The sequence below is a fragment of the Thalia democratica genome, chromosome 7 (assembly GCF_965202585.1).
Source record: "Thalia democratica chromosome 7, ktThaDemo2.hap1.1, whole genome shotgun sequence".
Classification (NCBI taxonomy): domain Eukaryota; kingdom Metazoa; phylum Chordata; class Thaliacea; order Salpida; family Salpidae; genus Thalia; species Thalia democratica.
The window spans coordinates 43,109,041-43,134,455 of NC_139171.1; the positions used below are offsets into that span (position 1 = coordinate 43,109,041).

General features: G+C 26.5%; 1 protein-coding gene across 3 annotated transcripts in view; it reads right to left on the reverse strand.

Annotated features, from left to right (window-relative positions):
• Positions 1-3,618: 3,618 nt before the first annotated feature.
• Positions 3,619-25,415, reverse strand: part of LOC145840272 (xyloside xylosyltransferase 1-like) — a 31,323-nt gene continuing 9,526 nt past the window's right edge. For 2 of the 3 annotated variants that reach the window (XM_082947468.1, XM_082947469.1), the window contains exons 3-9: positions 11,395-11,438; positions 10,130-10,218; positions 8,484-8,640; positions 7,960-8,106; positions 6,057-6,187; positions 4,880-5,056; positions 3,619-4,764 (exon numbers count right to left, since the gene is read on the reverse strand). In XM_082947468.1, the coding sequence (XP_082803594.1) occupies positions 4,545-4,764; positions 4,880-5,056; positions 6,057-6,187; positions 7,960-8,106; positions 8,484-8,640; positions 10,130-10,218; positions 11,395-11,438 (965 nt within the window). In that variant the 3' untranslated portion in view covers positions 3,619-4,544. The remainder of the gene's footprint in view (positions 4,765-4,879; positions 5,057-6,056; positions 6,188-7,959; positions 8,107-8,483; positions 8,641-10,129; positions 10,219-11,394; positions 11,439-25,415) is intronic. The other variant, XM_082947467.1, reaches the window with a different exon arrangement.

The window sequence follows — 25,415 nt, forward strand, 5'->3', positions numbered from 1 at the left end:
AATTTTTACTATTTTAAATGTTTTTGTTTTAGCAATTTTGTCTTATAAATTACTTCAAGTTAGTTCAGTACAACTCTATTCTATTTTTCAAACTTTTTCTAAACAGACTTTTATACTTTATGACGTAACTATTTTTTGCTAAAATTTTCAAATTCATTATATATAACTAAAATTACTCTATAATATTAATAGTTTTTAGCAATTTTATTCCGAAGAGAGCTAAACGAAATTAATCAATAAACTTTTTTTCGAAAATGAGTGAGTTATGTTTAAACTTTTTAATTAAAACCAGTACCAAAACCAAACTATTTTAAATTAATGTCATAGTTCGAGCTAACAATGAGCTAAGTGTGACGATGAACTTCAGTAGAACGATACTCTCCTATAAAATTCTAAACTGAAAAAATTTATGATATGCTTATTAAGTTAAATTCTGTCTCGAGTAGTTTTTAGTAATTAAACTAATGCATTTATAACACTATTATTAATTCTGCCGCTGTGCAGAAGTGACGCTGTGCTTTTCTGACACCTACACAGGTTGTCTCTGATGCTGTTGTTGTTGGTCGTGCGGTGAAGTTAAATGTTTATTATTTATCAAGTATCGAGATTTCTATATTTATTATAAGCCTGGGCAGAATTAATAATAGTATTATAAATGCATTAGTATAATTACTAAAACCTACTGAGACAGAATTTTACTTAATAGGCATATCATAAATTTTTTCAGTTTAGAATTTTATAGGGGGTAGGTGTCAGAAAAGCACGGAATATCACTTTAGCACGGGGTGACACTTTAACACGGAGTGACACTTTAGCACGGCGTCACTTTAGCACGAAGTTACATTCTTGCACGTAAAAAATTTAAATCTTTTAAAACGTTTATTTAAATATTGTTTAATTATCTAAAAAAATAACTTAACAAACAAACAATTGTGAAAATTTGTTTTAATACTTTGAAATTTTGGCCTAAAAAATCATAAATAAAGTTTTTACTATGGGCTTAAAATGAAATAAGAAAGTTTTTAATCTTTATATTTCTCATTTTGTATTTAAACCTTACGCTTAAAGATTAGTCTTATTAGAATTAGTTAAAGAATTTTAAAAAAATTTAATAATCCTAGAGCTTGTATTTATTGCTAACTTTATTAAAATAATTTTATGTCGAAAACTTTAAAGTATTTTTATCTAAAATTAAATAGTAAAACAAATTAATTAAGTTTTAAAATTAATTTTTTTCTTAGTTTTAGGTAAAGCTTAAACTTGTAACTCTTTTAAAGCTTGTTAAATTTTAGTTTACATGTTGCATAGTTCGTTTTTAGATTTTTTAAACACTACAGTACCTAATGAGATTTAAACAAAGAAAAAAAAAGCAAAATAAATTCTGTGCTAAAATAACACTCCGTGCTAAAGTCTCACTCGTGCTAAAGTGACACTCTGTACTAAAGTGTCATTCCGTGCTAAAGTGACCCTGTGCTAGAGTGTCACTTTGTGCTTTAGTGTCACTCTGTGCTAAAGTGTCACCCGTGCTTTTCTGACCCGTTCCCTAATGCACTTAAGCGACCGTTTGTGGGTAAAATCCGAAAAATTGACGCAGCCAAATCGATCACAGCCCAACGTCTAAGACATTGTCAGCTTAATATGAGATTTTAGTCTCTACGCTCGTTTCGTCAGTTTTAGCCAATATTTATTGTGGCCATCATCAACAAAGTTGAGATGTTTTATGCCATCAATAATAAACAATGAACTTCACCGCACGACCAACAACAACAGCATCCGAGACAACCTACGATGTCTTACCTGCTACTTAATAAATATTATCTTAAAATTTATATAATTTATAATTATGAATTTTTTTGAATTAAACGGATTCGAAGTAGTGTACAACCGAATCCATAAAACTAAAATCCGGCCGGATCCGATTCCTTTTAAAAATAAGTATCTCGTCGGATCCGGATAATAATTTTTTAATAGAATCCAGCCAGATCTGGATCTAAAATGGGATTATCCGACTGGATCCGTAAACTGAATCCTGTAGATTACTAATTCGAAATGGTCCGCCAAGGACTAAATTTTTTCTGAACGGGCCCGCCAATTTAAAACATTACCCACTCCTAGTTTATAGTTTGGGAGCAAAACATACTGTAACCATATAAGTTTACTACTTAAGTAACCTACATTCTCATATAAGTTATTATACCCTTAAAGTACCGTTGAATTTTCGAAATAAAAACAATTAAAAAAAGGATAACCAAAAATTTTAATTTTCGAAAGCAACTTTTCTTATTTTATAGAAACTATATACAATATCCAAAAATGTAGTAAAAAACACAAATGTAGGTAATCAAAAAAAAATTTGTTTGCTTAAATCCTGTTTCAATTGTTTAAATAATCCGAGCAGAGAACTAACAAAAACAGTTTTGAAAACAAGAAATCTAGTTCTTCCCAACTTTGTTGTTTTTCTAGTCGCTAAAAACGTCAATGGCCGCTTGTCAGTCCAATCTGCCTTAGTTAGTATGTACTTAAATTCGTAAATTATAATCATTTTGAGTCCAGATTCAAATGAGATAATGATCTCATTCTTGGGCACATCAGACCAATACAAAACTTTTTTTTGGTCTGATGAATCCCCTTGTTGGGAGCATGTGTCAAAAATATTGATGAGGCTCTCACATCCAGAACCTTCGCAAGCTTCTACTAGTACCAGACTATTTTTAAGCTTCCCTGAAGATGAAATAGCCTGGGCAAAAACAGCATTTGCCCAATGGAAGCAGCACAAAAAAAAAGCCCAGAAAAGTGTGACTGACTTGATATTTTTAGGTTTTTAGTTGTTTTCATTGTTTATTTATTTATTTTTTTTAGTTTTTTATTAGATGAAAAATATTTTTTTAATTAAAAAAAATCTTATTCAAATAGAATCTGTAGTCATATAAAAGTTTTTCTTTTAGATTATAGCATAGAAATAGTTTTTATAACTAGTGTTTTTGTTGAAAGTGGATATGTGAGAAAGATAGGTGTAGTGGTTTCTATGACGTCATAATCCTTAATAAAGATTGATTTTTTCAAATATGAGGTATTAATTTTATTTATTAAATTGTTTTTTAAAAAGTTATCATATTTTATTTTAATTAAACTAAATTAGTTAAATAATATGTTTAAGTTTTTTTTTTGCTTTTGTCTGCTTTGGTTGCTTCCGAAAAAATGTTTCCGACACCCCTTTATATAACCTCTCATAAAAAAAAAGTTACTGAATATTTTTAAAATCTAAAAAAAGCATCTGAAAGATTATGAAATTTACTACAATATAAGTCTACATGTTAATTTTGGTCAAAAAATTGCTTCTACCCCCCTATGGCATTAATAAACTTGTCGGATATAAGCTTTTTGTTGATGTCAAAAGTTTAACGATATTCCACCATTTTTAGATAACAAGTTTTGGGATTTTCCAGAACTCCATGATTTTTCACCATACTTTAACTAGTGACGCAAAGAATTTTGAAATATTAAAGTAAAATATCTCTGGAATTTAAAACAATTCGAATAGAAGCTTTTTTGTATTTACTAAATAAAATTGTGATTTTACTAATTGACAACAAAACCGTATATCTTTGAAACTAAAATGTAATAGTAGTAAAGCATTCATTGTAATTATAATTATTAGTAAAATTATATTTATTTTCAATAACAAACCATATTTTTTACAGCAAAACTAAAAATTTTAACTTTTTAAAAATAAAGCTGTGTTGAGAATTTTTTACAACTAAAACTTACAGTATAAACAAACTAAATGAACCGTTAAAAATCAATATGATGTAGTTGTGAAGCTTCAAAGTTAAAAACCTAGTAAAAACAATTAATGAAACTCTAGAAGCAGTGTTAACTAAACTGTTTTGTGTATTTAATAATAGCTGTAATGAGATATATGATCTAAAAAATAAATTTGAAACTTGGACAAAGTTTAACAAAACAAAGTTCTACATATATAAAATTATAAGCGAAAACTTAATTTACAAAAAAATGTCAGAAATATTTACAAAAAAAAGTTGGTCGCTGTTCCAGCTTTTAAAACCTAAATAAGTAAAAATTAAAAAAAACACAGATAGTTAAAATAATTCAATGATTAGTAATAAAATACATACTTGAAATGTTAGTAGGTAAAGCAGCGAGTGCTAAAACAATGTAAGCTTCGGGTATATGCAAAAACAATCTACTAAGAATAAAAATACTAAAAGAGTACTTTTAATAGTATATGTAAAACGAACAGCAACTTCATTGTGTTTTTTAAATCATTTACGCTTAGAAGAAATTAATAAAGACATAATTAGGAGAAAATTGTTCATAATAAAAATTACATGAAAAATCTTCAGAATGCTGAATATTGTAACAGTTAAAAAACTATTAAAAATTCGGTTTGTTCTGATTTTTAATTACAGAGATGAGTTTATATTTAAAATATTCAGTTTTTAATATTATAGACATAAAAAAACTTAGAAAACACCACACAACTTTTTTAAAGTTTTGACTGACTTCTTACAACCTTATTTTACTTACTCTGGAAAAGGAGTATCACAGTTACCATGCCAAATTTTAACTTCATCGTCAACACAAGTAAAGTACTTGTCAAAAATTTCTGAATAACCCTTGTCTCTCCACCATTGGCAAAGTTGTTTGTTCCAACCGCAACTCAAGGTGTAGAAAAATTCTGGACGTTCAAAACTAAGTAGAGTATAAAAGTCTTGATCTCCGAGATGCCCTTTAAACCTGTATCTGTTTACAAAACAAAAATTATTATAATAACTTATAATCATTAAAAAAGTTTCAACAATATTTATTTGTTTTAAAAAGCTTTATTCAATTTTTAAAAGATATAAAACATATTCACTTCTCAACAAGTTTTTGAACATTTCCTGGTTCTAAATAACTATTGTACTTTTCATTCATTCTAATTTTATCCAAGTTTAACAGCAAAACCCCAGAATTGTAGCCAGGATTTCCGTTTGGAGCGGGATTCCCTACCTTTGTTCCAGGATTTTCATCCCGATACCTCCAAAGTAAGTGTCTAAAAGTTTAATATTTGAAACGAGTTTATTTTTTATTTTTAAGATTTAAATACAATCAGTATATATACGAATAAACTAAGAGGTAAACTACAAAATCTAGGTTTAGTATTTTGAGTTTTGTAAATTTTAGAATTAGGAGAAAATTTAAATAGTTTTTTATAGAACTATTTTGAATATATTAACAACAAATATATATCTGATAATACTAAAAATTTATTAGTTTACTTAAAAATAAATATTACCAATCAAACAACATATTATTTTCAGATACTTTGAACTTATACTAATTTACAGGGTGGACAAAAATTTTGAAATTTTGTTTCAGATTTTTTATTTTTTGAATATGGTAGATATACTTTTGATAATTTTTAATATATTTTTTATTTTAAATATTAATTTTGATTATGTTTAGTATAGGATCATTTATAGCTTCATACAGAGCTGATAGTTTAAATGAAAAGTTTTGATTTCTACTTTGTTTAAATTTATTGCAGTACTTAAATTTTTCATAAATCTTTATATCTCAAAAAAATAGATGTAAATAATTCATAAGAATTAAAATATTGTACTACAAATTCTTTTATTCGTTAATTTTTGTAAATTGCTATTTGATGTATAAATTCTAATATACTAAGGTACTGAAAAAAACTGTTGAAGTAGTTTTTAAAACAAAATTTACTTCAATAAAGATGATAATTATAAATAAAAACTATTAGATAAAGTTATTTTTTATTTTTAAAAGTACAACTTATATACTAACATAATTTTAAAATTTTCAAAAGTATATTTAGTCAACTTGAATATCATTATTTATTCTGTACTTCTTTTAATCACAATCCTGAAAAAAAAGTATTTTTGACGTTGAAATGCTAATGAAAAAATTTCAAGTCTATTAAAGATTAAAAAAAATACTGACAATATATTTAGTATAGTTATATGTGTGTTTTGTACAAATATATACCATTACCTGTTTTTATTTAAGACAGTAAAAAAAATTACCTGTAAACAGGTTGATTTTCGTGAGCTAGACCAAACATGTTTGTATGTTGAAAATTATCAAACTCTTTCCAAATTGCTCTTAAATTTGTAGTAAACTTTAAGTCCAAATCTAGCTGAACTATTTTGTGAATCTGTAATTAAAAGAAATAATTAAATAATATAACCTGTTTGGTTTAGAAAAAAATAATATAAAAATAGATGAGTTTCACTTCATAAATAAAAAACAATAAAAAACTTCTTAATTCAATACTAATAAATCTCTGTTTCAAAACTATATATACATATATAGTTTATTACAAAAATACGATTTTAAAATACTAGTACATATGTTTCATAAAGCCAAACGCTTTAATCATCAGCTAGTTCAATTTTAAAATAACAAGCACTTTACTAAACAGAGATGCACAAGTATCGACTTTTGATTATTGACTTTTTTATTATATTTTATAGTATGTTGAACTAAACGTTTACTTTAAATTCTAGCTCATGATCATACTAAACTCGATCATACCAAAATCGATCATATTAAACTTAATAATATTAAATTAGATCATACCAAACTCGATCATATCAAACTCTATTAAATTAAACTGGTTCATATTAAACTCATTAATATTAAACTCAATCGTATCAAACTCGATCATGTCAAACTCAATCATGTTAAACTTTATGATACTAAACTCGATCACATTAAACCTGATCATATTAAACACGATCACATCAAACCCGATCATAATAAACTTGATCATAGTATAATGGTTTTTGAGGTTTAATATTTATTTTGTTTTTATTTAGTTAGTTAAATTATTAAATGATAGAAATTTTGTATTATTTAGCTAGTTGAAGATAGTTGAAAAAATAGTTTAATTTCTTGTTATAAGTTGTATTAATAAAGACCAATAAAAAGTATGGAATGAACACAAAAATTATTTATATAATGTTGCACAAGTTTCATCCTATCAAACATCAAAAAGTTTTAAACTAATTCAGCTACTATTCTGACAAAACTATTTAAAATATACGTTCGTCCTAACCTTGAATACAATAACCAAATTTGGTCACCCTATTTAAAAAAAGACATTAACAAACTTGAGTTTGTGCAAATAAATTTTACTCGTTTTACATGTAGTCGTTGTAACATATCCAATACATCATACAATGATAGATTGGTTAAACTTGGATTGAAACCTCTAGACTATAGAAGATGGGAACTTGATTTGTTTACGCTTTATAAAATTATTTAGGGAAAATAAGATTTTTTTCAGTCAAATTTTCAGTTTTTCCCATAATAAATATCAGTCAAGAGGATATAATAGAAAAATAAAATGTAAACATAATTTCAACAACAGTCAGTGGCAAGATTCATTTTTTCAGAGCAAAGACTATTTGGAACAAGTTACCACAGGAAGTGGTATCGTGTGAGAGGGTGGAACATTTTCGCTTATAACAAAAAAAAATTAATTTAAAAACGTTAAATATCAGTAAAATTCGGTAACTTTCCACGAAAACATAGAGAAAAATAAAAAATAAAAACTTTTATAATATTTACCTCATCTAAATTAACTACTGATTTCTTCATTTTTTTTTAATATAAATTAATTTTCCTTACGCCTTTCCCCTAACAGACTATTAATTTTATTTTATTAATTTTTTACGAATGTATTTGTATGTACTAAGTTATCGCCTTTTATATCAAGCAAATAAGTTTAAACTTATTAATCAGTCTCTTATAACTTTGACTTTGTTTGATATTTTTTATATGTTAATTTTTTGTTGAATATAAATGTTTTTATTATATTTTTATTTTTCTCATTGTTTGTCCTGTTTAAGTGGCTCAGGTTTTGATGCCTGAGTCCAACATTGCACAAAAAACATTATAATGGTAATAACTAAAAAAACTTACATTCAAAGGAAGTATTTTATGAAGTGAAAGTGATAATAAGAATATGATGTCCTCATACTTTGGATGATTGTTTCCAAGTACTGATTGAACTGCTGCTATTTTCATTCTTAATTCAGATACAAAAAAGTCAACGTCATGGAATTTTACCTAAAAACCGTTAAGTTGGAATATTTTTGCAAAACAAGTAACAAGATTGATATTTAAAACAAAAAAAACTGTTAAATAAAATATTTTATAGAAAATTTTAAAAAATATATAACTTTCAAAATATTACTAAACACAAAGGAAACAACATAAAAACTTTGTTTTTTGACTTATAAATAACATATGACTTTATAAAGTACAGTTTGTGTAAATATGTCTTAACCTAATCTAAACTATATGATATTTATCCGAGGTTAAATTGATTATTAACTTAATATAACTAAAAAGTTAAATATTAAAGTCATTGGTATTATAAACAAATTCTAACATATATACTATACAAAAACTAAATGCTAAATAAGTACAAAACAACATCATACTCTAAGATCAAATTTTGGGTGAGATAATTTATCTTTTAAATAAAAATCTGCCTTTTCTCTGCCTTCTTCGTCACATACAAAATGAATCGTCAATGATTCGTGACTTTCAAAATTTGCAGTTTCAAACAATGAGCCCAATGAAGTTTGTAATTTCTCTCTATATACATAAGGTTTAAATAGTAACGTTTAAAACTAAATATAGGTTAAACTTATAAAATCCTTTCTCAAAAATAATTGTTAGCAAATAAGTAATTATGTTTATATAAAAATATTTCTAATTAAATAATAAGATTTAAAATTAACAATTAACTAATAGATCATAAATTTAACATAAAGTACTAAATTATGACAGCCTTTATGCTTACTAAGGTAGTGTTCTGTTAGCTATTTAACAAGATTCTGATGCTTTAAGGATAAAGCTTGTCAGATTACTTAAATACTTAGCAAGATATAATACTTAAAACTTAGTTAATTCAAATAATACTTAGTTTTATACACTTCTACTTCTAAATAAAATTTTCAAGGTCTTTGTGAAATATAGTAGTTTTTTTATAAAATAACCTTAATCTTTGTATAAAAGCCTTTAGTATATCTTATAAATTACAATAATAAGAATAATACAATTTTAAATACCTTTAATGACTGAAAGTATATGAAAGGTTCTTTTGTATAAAAAACAGTAGGCAGTTTTCAAATGCAAAAAATTACTAAGGTTTCTCTCTTACAAGCTTTTATAAACTAAAAAAATAATTTTTACTGGTAATATTCTTTACTAGTTTAATTTTTTTTGTTTTTAAGTGCATAAAAATTGGAAACGAAAATATGACAACTAAGTTCGAAAAAGTCACTGCATTCTACGTGAATTTTATTTTTTTATGAACTAAAATGATTTAAAGTTTTTTTGAGAATAAACAACAAAAACTTGATTATGTTTGTTTAAAACTGAAAGAGGTATATTTAAAATCTAAAGGAGCTCTAAGCAGTACAAAATATTGCAGATTTTTACTTTATCTTTTAGATTCCTTTTACACATTTTAGGTATTAAGCTCCTTAAAAAAACATTTTTCGAAATATATTTATTAAATTTAGAGAATCAAATAGCTAGAAACTGAAAAGAAAACAACTAAATCAATAAAAATACATCTCCTCCTACAGCTTTAAACAATTTTCACTAAAATTTTATGGTTTTTCATTACTAATTTTAAACATCCGAATGCAGCACATAAAATTCTTAATTCCAAACTATGCTACAAAAACTAGACAAACTCCATGATCTCAAACTTATTTTATTGTTTTTTTTTTTTTTGTTTATTCAAAGAATATATATATCATTTTAAATACTTAAGAGATTGCTTTTATGTTTTTTTTTTTGTTTTCTCAATGATCTTACTTTTAAATCATTTAAATTAAATAATCAGGAAACATGAAAATTACATTATTAAATATTCATGAGCTATTTTAAATTACAAAACCAAGTCTGATAAAATGTAGGATTGTAAAACAGTAATTCAATTTTATGCTTAAATCACGATATTAGTACAACCAAATTAAAACAAACTTGAATACATATGTAGTTAAAATTGTTTTAAAGCTACACTTAACCTCAAAGTACATATAATTCTTTATAAGTAACAAAACAGTCTCACGTGAGCTTTGGATTGTCAGTCGACTTTATAAATATAAAAAGTAAGTGAAACTCGTTATTGTATTCATTCTCATGCTGCTTTGCCAAAATCTGCAAAATTTGTTGATAAAGTAAGCTTATTATAACCAACTTTCAAATATTTAACTATACTTTAAAGTAGTATGATATTTATTATGAGTAAGTGTAAAATTTTCACGATCAGAAAAAATTGCAAAAGGGGACTAAATTGCACAAAGACAATTTTGCACGAGTGGACTAAATTGCACAAAGACAAAATTGCACGAGCAGACAATTTTGCAGGGGTTGAATTTTTTATTTATTTTAAATTTTTATTAATTTTATTTTACTATTACTGTTATTCCTAACCCTTATTCCGATCAGTAACCTTTTTTTTACTATCACTGTTACCCCTAACCCTTACCCTCGTCTGTAGCTTTTTTCTTCTTTTTAATTAGTTTACTTTCATTTATTCTTTTTTCTTGTTATTTTTTATAATTATTTTTATAAGTTATTTTATTTACTATGACTGTTACCCCTAACCCTTACCTTCGGTCAGTAACTTTTATTTTTTTTTTTATTCTGTCTTTTTTTTTACTCTTGTGCAAAATGACCCTCCGTGCAAAATTGTAACTTGTGCAAAATTGACCCTTGGTGCAATTTAGTCCCCTCGTGCAATTTTGTCTTTGTACACTTTTGATCCGTTCCCATTTATTATATCTTAGTAACACACTTCTTGTAAAAATAAAGTTTGCTATAAAGTTTTATAAGTAAACAAACTGAAGGTAATAAAATGTACGAAACAGTATGTTTATTTTATACTGCTAATATATGTTTTCATAGAATAAAATTATAATTGTATTAATAATTTAAATTTTGCTTTGTTTATTTAGTTCACAGACTACAAAACACCTGAATTGACCAATTAAGATTTAAAAATGAAGTTCAAAACTTTCACAATTTAAACTGTTGTAACAATTTTTTTTAATGTAAGTCACTTATAAGTACCTATAGTCTGTTTGATAAATTAATAATTTTTTATGAATTAAATAAATATTTTACTTATATTTGTTAATAAAGGCAAAAATAAATTATAGAAAGTTTTAATTGAACGTGCACATATTTTAAATAAATATTTCTAATAATTTTTGAACGTAAATTTTAGATATTGATACAAACTATTTTTAAATATTAAAAATTTAGTTTAGTTTAAAATTTGAAAAACTGTTTTTACGCTCTAATAGTATAGAATACAATAGCATGATCTACCTTAGCTGCTTCTGCACGCTTTTCATTAAATTGACGTTGCTCTTCTGAAAAAAAATTACTGAAAATTTATTTCAAAACATATATTAATTTTGTTCAAGCTAAACAGTTTTATTCAAAGTCTTCAAAATATACTATAAACTGCTGCTAAACATAAGTTGTTTAAATATTTATTGATAGAGTTTCTTATGAAAAAAACAACCTCTAAATACAGGGGGGAATGTTCCTAGAATTGTTTGTAAAATTAAATATTTAGTACTTTAATTAAGACTCATGTTTCAAAAGCTATTGCAATATACTAACTGTGTTGCTTAACTTTATTCCAGGTCAGCTATGTATAACAAATTCATTATAACTTGATGTTAAAATGACTAAGCATGATGCCATTATTAGACTTATTCTGCGAAGATAACAATATCAAAAAAAAAAATAAAGCAGCTAAAAATATCAAATTCCATTTTGTAATAACTTCAGGGTAAAAAGAGCTCAGAAACATCAAATATCGTTCCAAAAGCTAGCTCCTTTGCTCATGTTGTGAAAAAAGCAATATCAAAGCCTAAGAAAGATGGTAAGGAAGGACCCTAAACGCCCCATGAGAAAAATTGTTCAGAATTTTAAAGTGCATCATAAATCAATGAGGACAATTGTAAATACTGACTTCAGGTTTATTTCCTAGAAATTAAAAGGCATCACAATTTTACAGTACTTTAACAATGAAAGAGGGTTGGTCTAATTCAATATTTGCTCAAATCTGGCAAGCAAAAGAATAAAACTTAGTGATCTACTGGATCTATAGAACTAATATCCCAATTTTATTTTGAAATCTAGATCCAGATCTTATTATGAAATGAGTCTTGCCAGATCCTATGTGACTTTCAAAATTTTTCCTTAATATATCTAGTATAAGTTTTAAAACTCCCCTCAAATATGCCTTAAATGTTTCCTTTTTTTTCTTTATCATGAACTCCCAAATACCTAGTGTAAGTTTTAAATGTTTGCCTAACATCTAGTTTAGTTTTTAAAACTAATCTTAAATAACCCCAAAGACTTTCTTTGCTCTTCATCATGAACTACAGAATATCTAATCAGATTTATCCAATTTACTTTATTCGACTTACTACAATTACAGGAGAAATAATAATAAGTATTATTAACATTATTTTAATAACAATAAAATGTAATCTGGTTTTAAAACCAAGAACAATGAAAGTAAAAAATTTTACTGTTGTAAGCAGGGTTTTCAAACAAAATTTTGTAAATTTAGCCTGACTTTTCAAGGTTTTGACCAATTTAGCCTGACTTTAACCTTCCTCTTAGGTACGCATTTCAAGTAGTGTATGTATGCAATTCCAGTTAAATACGCATTCTGGGTACGCATACTGTGATAAGTACGTATTTTGAGTACAGATATTTTGACAAGTACACATTTCTATTGCGTATCTGCAATACCCACTAAACTTATTTGCATATCTGTAACAAAAAATACTACCTAGTAGCTTTTAGTATAAAAAGTTTGAAGTAGAATCAATTAGAAAAAAATCTACTATGATTAGTTACACAGAGTTAGGTAACTATTAAAAAAGTAATAACAAATTGTATATCTATATCTAATAAGTACAGCAAAGCCCCTAATAATAGTTGAGCCACCTTCAATTGACACAAAGTGACAATGGCAGCATATGAAAAGCTGAACTTTAATTATTCAACTAAGAACATTCCTTTATGCGATAAGATAGAATACAAAATAAAGTTAATGGAAAAAATTAGAAGTTTCTGTAGACGAATTAGAATTAAACTTTACTTCTGCACCAATGATGAAGATAGCACAGACATGATAGAAAATAAAGAGACATATGGTTTCAAATCAAAATTCACACCGAAGCAACCTGAAGAACTCAAGAATTTTGAAAATGACATGTTCGATCTAATTAATCAAGTTAAATTTAGAAAATCTAAAGACAATTTCCAACAAGAGCTTAAAAAAGACTTAAGACAAATAGGCAAGACCAAAAGCCTAATAGTACCAGCCGACAAGACAAACAACTACTACAAGATTCCTAAATTAGAATACGACAGCCTATTACTAAAATCGATCCGAAAATCATATAAAAAAAGTGACAAAACAATTATGAATGAGATAAATAAAGAAGCCAAAGAAATAGTAACAAATCTTAAACTTGAAAAGAAATTAGTAAACTACTTACCTAAGCAACAATGCTATATAACGCTAAAAGACCACAAAAAGGATTTCGCCAGCAATCCCAAAACAAGATTAATAAATCCTAGCTATTCAGACATAGGTCAAATTAGCAAATGTATAATTGACAGAATCAACAATGTTTTAAGAAAATCAACCAAATACCTCCAGTGGCGAAGTTCCCAAGAAGTCTTAAACTGGTACAAAAAACTAAAAAAACACAAATACAAGTTCATGAAGTTTGACATTGTGGAGTTTTACCCATCTATATCAGAAAAACTATTAAGTAAAGCCTTAGCGTTTGCAAAAGAAAGTACAAAAGTAAGCGAACAAGAAATGAAGATCATCTTAAACGCATCTAAATCTGTATTACATAATAAAGAAGAAGTTTGGGTAAAAAGAAAGAGTAACACAGAAGAGAATGAACTTTTCGACATCACCATGGGAGGTAAGCATGGAGCGGAAATATGCGAACTAGTAGGTCTCTATATACTACATAAACTCAAGAATGCGCTCCCAAATCTAACAACAGGACTGTACCGCGACGATGGCTTAATGGTCATAGAAAAAAACAAAAGTAATGTTGATATAGAGAAAATTAAAAAATCCATGCACAACATATCAAAAGAAATGGGAATAAAGTTAGATATTGAAAATCCTTCACGTAAAATTAACTATCTAGACCTAAGCTTCAATCTATACAACCACACATTCCAACCATATAGAAAAGAAAACAGCAAAATTATATATATTAATTCAAAGTCCAACCACCCTCCAGCAATACTGAAACAAATCCCAAAAATGATAGAAGAAAGACTTTCCAAAAATTCTAGCAATGAAAATCTATTCAATGAAATAAGTAAAGATTACAATGACGCAATAAAGTTAAGTGGCTATAATTACAAAATAAAGTTCAAAGATGAAGATGATGGAAAGAAACGGCCTAGAAAAAGAAAAAGAAAAATAATATGGTTTAATCCACCATACTGCAAATCAATAAAAACAAACATTGGCAAGAAATTTCTCCAAATAATAAACAAATACTTCGGAGTAGACAGTAAATTCAAAAAATACTTGAATAAGAACAACATCAAATTAAGTTACAGCTGTTTGCCAAACATTGAGACAATCATAAAGAATCATAACAAGAAGCTCACAAACTGCAACAAGAATGATGAAGATGAAACATGTAACTGTAGAAACAAAGAGAAATGTCCTTTGAAAGGCGGTAACTGTAGAGCAAAAAATGTCATATACCAGGCCACAGTAAAAACTGACAATGCAACTAAATCATATATTGGTCTAAGCGCCAACCAATTTAAAAAAAGAGTGGCAACCCACAGAACAACAATAAATAGCAACCCACAAGATAGAAATTATATTCAATACAAACAAGCAACTGAGCTATCAAAATACATCCACACATTGAAGAACGAAAATAAGAATTTTGAATTGACTTGGACAATACTGGAAAAAGAATATGAATCAAGACCGAGAATCGAGACGTGCAGGTTGTGCTTGAAAGAAGCATTAAAGATCCTACAAGCAGATAAGAACTGTATTAATAAAAGATCAGAAGTAATGAGTTCTTGCAGGCACAGAAACAAATTTTTATTATTCTATTGGAATGAGTCTAAAACCTAATAATTTAAATATTTTTAGCATTTTAATCATCCGTTAGTTTTTTTCAGAATTTTGTTAAGAATTTGTTGTGTTTTCGTTTATATTACTGCATTTAGTTTTTTAATTTCTTTTATTTTTATTTATTAATTAATACCAATATTTAGTTCACCTAATTATGCATTTTTCATTAAAATTTGAATAGTTAATGTTTATTTATTTTTTACGCATCAATGAGTTCAGATTCACATTACTGCCAATGTCTAAATGTTATTTACTGTTTTGAAATTATTTGAAAAGGTCAGCTAAGGCTCACCGAAACCAGGTAATAAACCAAAGCAGTGCTTAAACATTTGTTTTATTGTATATCTATTATATAAAATATTCCCTCATATTATTAAACATAGAATCTTTTATTTTGAAAATTTGTAATCTTGATATATACTTTTATTTATTTTAAAAACTTTAGTAATTCTACAAAATATTACAAATAAGTATACTCAACCATGTTCTGTTATATAAATTATACACTTTCTTATATTATTTAAAACAAAACCTTTAAATACTTACCTAACGAAATACCTTACTTACTTTACAAACTTAACAATAATTATAATAAAGTAAACCATACATCTGTTTTATAAAATACTTCCTAAATAAAATACTATTATTTGTTATGAAATCTTTAAAATACAAAAACAAACAACATAATCTGCTTTTACTTATTTTTGAAACTTGAATAAGTTTTGCTTACATTTAATCTAAAGTATTTGTATTTCATTTCTTTAGCCTTTATCAATAATAAAATTTAATAAATTAAACCTGAAGTAACATCAGAAGAAGTAACAAAAGCTCTAAATAAACAAAAGATAAACTTTAATTCGAAACATGTTAAAAAGTAGATGTTATAGTCTTTAGTGATTCTTAAAATCTTATAATTTTGGTTTACATGACAATTCAAATTCCGACATTTCAAATTCTTTAAAAAAAAATTAAAACAGCTACAAATAAAAAAGTAATGTATAATTTGCAAAAATTAAAAAATACATATGTAGATCTTACCACAGATGTTTTTGTGTCAAAACTTTATTCCGACTAACGGTGTTTCACTTCTCTCAAATAAATTTAAGAACAGATCTACGGAGTCTATAAAATATTAACACACATTAGAAAAAAAAACATGTATAATTATGTATAATATTTATGTGAGTGTAACTATAAACGAACTTTATGGTTTAAAAACAAAGTTTGGAATAAGTTATGGTTTAAAAACAAAGTTTGGAATAAGTTACACTCACATAAAAATTATACATAATTATACATGCTTTTTTTCTCGTGTGTGTATATATTTTATAGACTCCGTAGATATGTTCTTAAATTTATTTGAGAGCAGTGAAACGCCGTTATCCAGAATAAAGTTTTGGCACAAAAACATCTGTGGTATATATTCCGATAAGCTTAGCTTATCAGGATCTCTAGGATTTAACGCCTTTTAAAGTTACATCTTATATGTAGATCTTATTAATATCTACAAGCTATTTTTTTTTCTTTTTGCAAAAAATTAAATATTTTTCAAGATATTTTAAAATCACTAAAAATAACTATGTTTTTTACTTTATTTAAACCATATCTCAAAAAATATTTAATTTTTTGAAAAAAGAAAAATATAGCTTTTAGATATTAACATGACCTACATATGTATTTTTTATTTGTGGCCGTTCCAATTTTCTTAAGAATTTGAATTGTTGGTATTTGAATTGTCCGTATTTGAATAGTCGTGCACCCATAATTTTGATAACATATTGGTACATCATACCTATTTTGCATAATTTGTAAATTCCAAAACTTCTTTACAATTTCAAGCTTAGCAAAATGTAAAAGTTGTTTGTTTAGAAATACTTATATTTGGATAAGTCAGTAATTCATGGTTGCCACTCAAAAAGCTGAGAAGAATTTCCTGACTTTTCCTGACTTTTTACCAAAGTTTTCCTGACTTTTCTAAATCAAACTCTTAAATTAGACTTATTCCAAAATACATAATCTAACACTAGAAACTATATAAAACTTCCAATCTAACTTTAAAAACAATAGTTTTTTGCTGAATTCTATAATCAAACTTCCAGTACATCACTTAAACCATCTGTGTATGATTGATGTTTGTAATAAACAGCTCTATCAGCAAAATTCTTGTATTTTTACCTTATAAACACAGCTTGTCTGAAAAACGAAACAATTTTTTAGAAAATCCTAGCATAAATGTATCTAGATAAACAAACGACATATAAGGAACTTTTACAATTAAAACCTTGAATTAATAACGAACTTTCACAACTAAAATCTTAAAACAATAACAAGTTTTTACAGTTGAAACCTTAAAACAATAAATAACACTATTTTTTAGAATTTCCTAGTATAAATGTATCTAAATGAACGAAACAACATATAAGGAACTTATAAAATTGAAACCTTAAATTAAGAAGGAACTTTCACAACTCAAACCTTAAAACAATAACGAACTTTTACAGTTAAAACATAAAAACAATAAAGAAATTAATCAAATACTGTTTTTTTAAATTTATGTACTAAAATTTATTTTCTCCGTTTTTTTATTAGCACTTCAACCTCTTCATCTAATGAAGTCATGGTTTATCTAATTACTCATTTACTCTCTATCAGTAATAAGCTATTTATTTAACTAAAAAAGTAAACTTTAGTCAGATTTAGCATATAAGTTGTAAAATAAATCTAGTAATAAAATTTAGCGTATAAGTTAAAAATATCTAGTAATAAAAAGTATTTACTTAAAACATGTTTTACTTATATAAATTGTTCACTTAGTTTTATAAAATACTACCCAAACTATTTAATATAAAATCCTTAAATAAAAAATAAAAAAGAATATAATTAAGTGACTGTAAAAAAAGACATAAAAAAGTAAACTATATATCTGTTGTATAAAATATTTCCTCTTATCATTTAGTATAAAATTTGTAACAAATAAATATACTCTTATTTACTTTAAAAAGTTGAGTTACTCTACAAAAAATAAAAATAATAAGTAAATTTAATCTTGGCATATACCTCTCTTATAACTTATTTAAAAAATTTAAACTAATTTGAAAAAATTATAAAGAGGTAAAGTATACACATTAACTTGTTACATCAAATACTAAACTAACTGGTTAGTTATAAAGAACTCAATTGTTTACTTGGACAAAAAACTCTTTGATTCTAAAATTATGCTAGATAAACTTTTGTGTATATATCACAGTTTCACTATGGAAGTGTCCTTGCTGCAGATCATAAATACTAAAAAGCTTACAAAAACTGCTTGTTAAAGTAGGGTAGTTGTTCAATATGTTAATATAAAATTTTTGCAGTATTATAAAGGATATTTTACTAATTTATACCAGCTGAAGGCATTGGAAATAAAACTAAATATTTTTGTAAATTTCTAGGAAAATTTTGGAATTTTTTCTGACTTTAAAGGACTTTTAATTAACTTTTACCACTTAAAGGCTTTGGAAAACAAGGAATTTTGTAAATTTAAACTGACAACATCTGACTTTTTTTTAAATTTTATCAAATTTCCTGACTTTTCCTGACTTTTTTCAAAACCCCCCATTTTTTCCTGACTTTTCCTGACTTTTGTAATTTTTTCAAATTTTTCCTGACTTTTCCTGATTTCCTGACTTTTCCTGACTGAGTGGCAACCCTGGTAATTTGATGTACTTGAATTTAAATAAAAATAATTATATTATCTTATTATTTTTATTTATAAAATACTTTAATCAAACTGTTAGTTTAGACTGTTTTTACTGAAAAAGAAAAAAGTTCCAACTAAGTTTGTAAGTTTAAAATGCTTGTACGCAACTTTGAATAAAGTATAATAAAAAATTTGTAAAAACATTTATCTGTAAGTAGTTAAGTTTAAACAATAATTCAGTTAGTTAGTAATTTGTGTTTATTTTAATTCATAAAAACATTATTCTTTAAAAAAGTATTTGAAGTTTTATATTAGTTTATTTTAAACATCTACTTTTGTTTTTTGTTTTAAAACAAATTGTTTTAAATATGTTTGTAGATTTAAAAATAAATATGGTTGCCACTGTTCAAGCTGAAAAAAATTTCCTGACTTTTCCTGACTTTTCACCAAAATTTTCCTGACTTTTCTAAATCAAACTCTTAAATTAAACTTATTCTAAAATACATAATCTAACACTTGAAACTATATAAAACTTTCAATCTAATTTTATAAAAGGTTAAAAACAACAGTTTTTTGCTGAATTCTATCATCAAACTTCCAGTACATCACTAAAACCATATGTGTATGATTGGTGTTTGTAATAAACAGCTTTATCAGTAAAATACTTGTATTATTACCTTATAAACACAGCTTGTCTGAAAAAAGACACAATTTTTTAGCATTTCCTAGCATAAATGTATCTAGATAAACAAACGACATATAAGAACTTTTACAACTAAAATCTTAGAACAATAACAAATTTTTACAGTTGAAACCTTAAAACAATAAAGAACTTAATCAAATACTGTTTTTTTAAATGTATGTACTAAAATTTATTTTCTCCATTTTTTTATTAGCACTTAAACCTCTTCATCTAATGAAGATATGGTTTCCTTCATCTGAACTGCATTCAGCTTCATTTTCTTGGCAGTTAAAATCATTTGCCTCATTTTATTTAAATCGCTCTCATCTGCTGCCCCTACACTTGTTGAATAGAATCTTTTCTCTAAATCAAGCCACAACTTGTGGGCTTCATTTCTAATCTTTTGGCACTCATTTATTTTTACTATCATTTAGTATAAAATTTGTAACAAATAAATATACTCTTATTTACTTTAAAAACTTAAGTTACTCTACAAAAAATACAAATAATAAGTAAGCTTAATCTTGGCATATACCTCTCTTATAACTTATTTTATAAATTTAAACAACTTTGAAAAAATAATAAAGAGGTAAAGTATACACATTAACTTGTTACATAAAATACTAAACTAACTGCTTAGTTATAAATAACTCAATTATTTACTTAAACAAAAAACACTTTGATTCTAAAATTATGCTAGATAAACTTTTGTGTATATATCACAGTTATATTGTCCTTGCTACAGATCATGAATACTAAAAAGCTTACAAAATCTGCTTGTTCAAGTAGGGTACTTTTTCAATATGTTAATAGAAAATTTTTACAGTTTTATAAAGGATATTTTACTAATTTATACCAGATGAAGGCATTGGAAATAAAATTAAATACTTGTAAACTTCTAGGAAAATTTTGGAATTTTTTACTGACCTTAAAGGACTTTTAATTAATTTTTACCATTTGAAGGATTTGGAAAACAAGGAATTTTGTAAATTTAAACTGACAAAATCTGACTTTTTTTTTTAATTTTATCAAATTTCCTGACTTTTCCTGACTTTTTTTCAAAACCCCCCATTTTTTCCTGACTTTTCCTGACTTTTGTCATTTTTTTTAATTTTTCCTGACTTTTCCTGATTTCCTGACTTTTCCTGACCGAGTGGCAACCCTGTACGTAAAAATTGTTATTTTTTGAAAGATAATTGTAGTAAACTACTAACATCTAGGTGATCCATTGTATAAAACTTGAAAAAAAAATTCAAATATGAGGTAAAGTTTTAATTATCAGATTATTTATTAAAAGGTTATTATAATTCATTGTAATCAAACTAAACTAATTAAATAATATGTTTTAGTAAATGGAAATATTTTTTACTTTGTCAGCTTTGGTTGCTTCCAAAAAGATGTTTCCAACACCCTTTATATAACTGCTCATAAAAAAAAAGTTCCGCCCACCCCCCCTATGGCCTTAATGAGATTTACAACTTTTTTTTTTCAAAATATGTAATAACTTTGAGTTATGGCCCCTTAAACTACTTTTTAAAATTTGAATTGGCTGAACTTGAATAGCCGTGCATCCAAAATTTCTAATACAACAAAATAGTGAAATTAAAATATATTTTTTTGTTTATTCTAAACTTTTGACTTATGTAAAAAATATTCAACATATCATAACAAATCAAATGATAAGATATAAGCAAAAATATTTAGTGTACTAATTTTCAAGGCCAGAAAATGTTTATTTTTAATTAATCAATGTTTGCATTTTTTAAGTTCTTGAGGTAACTATTTCTATCAGGCAGTAACAAGCTTATTTTTAGTCTATTCATTTGGAATAAAAACAAACCCGAAGATATAACCTTTACATAAGCATCCTTAAAAAAACTATTAGTTTTAGTGAATAACTTTATCTGTGGACGTGTTTGCAATATCCATTGTTTACTGCTTTTTTAATACTTATAAAAGTAAAACAGTAGATTGTAATGCAAAAAAAACGACTATATGGATTTCAGTAATCGGTCCATATTGGAAATAACCAAAAGGTTTTTTCATGCACAAGGTTCTTAAAACAATTATTTTGTGCCATTTTTTGCCATTCAATAAACAATATACTAAACTGAGGCTTGTTGCTAACAACAGATAACTGTTGAAGTCTATGAAAAGATCTTAGATTAGAGTTGGGGAAACACTGCACAAGAACATGCGTGCAACACTTAGGAGTTATAGAAAGAATTGCTGCTAAAAAGGGGCATAATAAAAAAAATTGCTTTATTGATTTATGCCGTTTAGAAATATACAGCATACAACTTTCATTTTCTTAACCTAGTTTAAAAGTAAGGCACTTTATATTTTTTAGGAACATTTTTGTCACTCTGTAGTTAACTTTTAAGCCAGACAAACCATATTCAAGTTTCATTTTAACACTTTTTCTTTAATATTTATTTGTATTTTTATATATATGTATATGTTATAAAAAGAACTCTTTAATCTTTTAGTACACGTAGAGCTTATAATCATAAACAATAAAGCAGATAATATTATATATAATATTATACTAATAGAAGGGTTTTATTTGTTGTTTATAAATTTATGTAATAGATATAGCATCTTTCACATGCTACTTTATTGGTTGAATAATTAGTAAAAAATATAATTCAACTGGAACACATTGCTGAAAAAATAATGAGTTTTTGCATAAAAGTTATTGCATATGTACTTTACCACGTAAGGTAATATTTTAATGTAAAACCATGCTTTTCAATTCTCAATTGAAAATTAAAGTCTATACCAGGGGTTCCCAACCAGGGGTGCTCGCACCCCTTGGGGGTGCGAGACAGCATTCCAGGGGGTGCGAGATGGCTTTTATTTTTTGTATGACAAATAAGGAGATTTTCACTCTTTGATAAAGTTTATAAAGTTAAAAAGTACATTTTGTTATAAAAAAAAGTTGGCGCTCATTTTCTGAATAAATTAATTTTATTAATACGTCATACAGCAAGAGCGGATTTCTAGAAGTAAATTATTTTAACTAATTTCATTTGATAGCTGTTAGTTTAGAATTAACATTTCAGTAAAGCTTTCTTAGAGTTTTACACCTGTGAACTTTAATCATCTTTAAATATTTTATTTTCTTAACTGCCCATTAATTGTTTAAAACAGTTAATGAGCTAGCATCTCTTTTAATTGAAATACTTAGATAACAATTAGTATCTTCAGCAAGTTTTTTATTAGCTGTTAAGAACAGGTTCTTTTAAGTCTATTACATTTATAATGTAATCTTTTATAAAGATTAGTTGTGCAGAAAGTGGTGCTCAAAGATTTAACATCAATAAATTGTAAAGTTTACAGCTACTACTGTATGTTATACCATTTTAGAAAACTTGTCTTTAGCTTTACTGAAACCAATCTTTATAGAACAGCAAAAGTATTCAATGCATCAACTTTATTTCTATTCATACCTTTTTTGAACTTAAACCGTTTACCTTTTTCAATCTACTTTTTTCTATTTATGTTGTAAGCATACAAACTTTTTTTGTATTTGCTTTTATACCTATCTTTTGACAATTTAAGACTAAAATCTTTTAAATTTTAAAAGTTTTAACTCAAACCTTTTTTTATTTTGAAACCTCCTAGCTGCAAATAATTTTGAAAATAATACATTACATAAGCTTAACTTAGAACAGCTTATTTTTATATTTTAAGAAGTACATATATTCATAACAAAATGTATAAAAAAGTTAAGTTTAAGCCTAATATTTATTACTTTTCTAGACGAAGTCATAGGCTGAAGTATTGTTTTAGTATAAATTTTATGACAAAAAATGTCATAGTAATCGACTTTTTTATTTTTTTACACAGTACAGTTTATTTAATTAGTACTCAATCATGTATAAGATAAGGAAGTGGAATGAAAGTTATGTTCAGTTTGGTTTTACTTGCACTGAAACAGTTGAAGGCCTGCAAAAACCGCAATGCATGTTATGTAACATTGTATTTTCGAACTCAAATTTGAAGCCATCTAAATTGCAAGAACATTTTAACAAACGACATGGTGGAGCAGATATTTCAGGTCAAGACTTTGAGTCATTAAAATCTAAAAGGATCCGCTATGAATCACAAGGAACACTTCCAAAGTTCGGTTTTGTATCTGCTGGCAAATCTCTTTTATTGGCTTCTTACCATGTGGCGTATAACGTAGCTAAATCCAAAAAGCCTCATACAATTGCTGAAGAGTTGATAAAGCCATGTGTGTTACAAATGACAGAAGATGTTCTTGGAAAAGAAGCTTCAAAAAAGCTTGAGTTAGTGCCGCTATCTAATAATATTATTCAAAGTCGAATTAAAGATTTAAGTTCGGATGTTTTGGATCAAGTCATAGCTGAAATCAAAGCTAGTTCTTTAAAAATCTCTCTCCAGTTGGACGAATCAACTGATGTTGAAAATTGCAGTCAATTGATTGTACTAGTGAGATATGTGCATGATGGTTTGATAAAAGAAGATTTCTTATTTTGTGAAGACTTGAAGAGAACTACATAAGCAAAAGACATCTTTCAATGTGTCAAGAATTTTTTTGCGAAACATGACTTAGACATGCAAGTTATTGGTTCTGTATGTACTGACGGTGCCCCTGCTATGTTGGGAAATAAATCTGGTTTTTTTGCTTTGTTAAAACAGGATATTCCGCATTTGCTGGGTACTCACTGTTTTCTTCATCGACATGCCTTGGCATCAAAAACATTGCCCTCGAAATCTAAAAATGTCCTTGATATTTGTGTGAGGACAATCAACTGGATAAGAGGTCGTGCTCTTAATCACCGTCTTTTTAAGTCCTTGTGTCAAGACTATGGTAGTGAACATTCAGTTTTACTTTTCCATATGGAGGTCCGCTGGCTATCACGTGGAAGAGCTTTAACGCGCTTTTTTGAATTGAGGAAAGAAGTAAAAGTTTTTCTTAAGGAACGTAACTATGACCAATTCAAAGAAATGGAGTCAAAAGAGTTTATTCAAATACTAGCTTACTTAAGCGACATTTTCAGCCGGTTGAATGACATGAGTGTTTCCATGCAAGGGAGAAATGAAAATGTTATAAAATGTCGTGAAGTAATAAACGCTTTTAAAAAAAAGTTAAATCTCTGGTGTCGACGAGTTGAAAGAGGAAATTTATCAAACTTTCCATTACTCGAAGAAGTGACTGATGAAGACGAGTGTTTCGTTCCAAGTGTGCGTGAAGAAATTATGAACCATTTGGAAATACTATCCAAGTCTTTTGACGGATATTTTAAAGTAGGAGAACTGGAAATTTCTGAAGAATGGATAATAAATCCATATTCTTTTAATTTAAATCACATGTCCGATGATGAATCGTTAAAAGATGAACTTATTGAATTATGCATGAACCGTTTTATCAAAATGCAGTTTGAAAGCAAAACTCTTGAGCAATATTGGTGTTGTTCAATGAATATGTTTCCAAAACTTAGTGAAAAAGCACTAAGTACTCTCATTCCATTCGCAACGACTTACTTGTGTGAGTCTGGATTTAGTACTCTTTTGTCTATAAAAACTAAATCAAGAAACCGTTTGAATGCACAGGCAGACATGCGAATTGCCATCAGCAACAAAATGCCACGTTTTCAGAAAGTTTTGTACAATAAACAGGAACAAAAAAGTCATTAACTTTAGAGTAGATTTAAAATTGAGTCCTTAATCTTTTCAAAACAATATTGCATGAATAGTATTTTAATAGTTTGTTAAATACCTTGTGAGGATAATGAGGTGTCATTTAGGACTTTTTATTAAATATGTAATATTAGTTTAGTTTTTTGTTA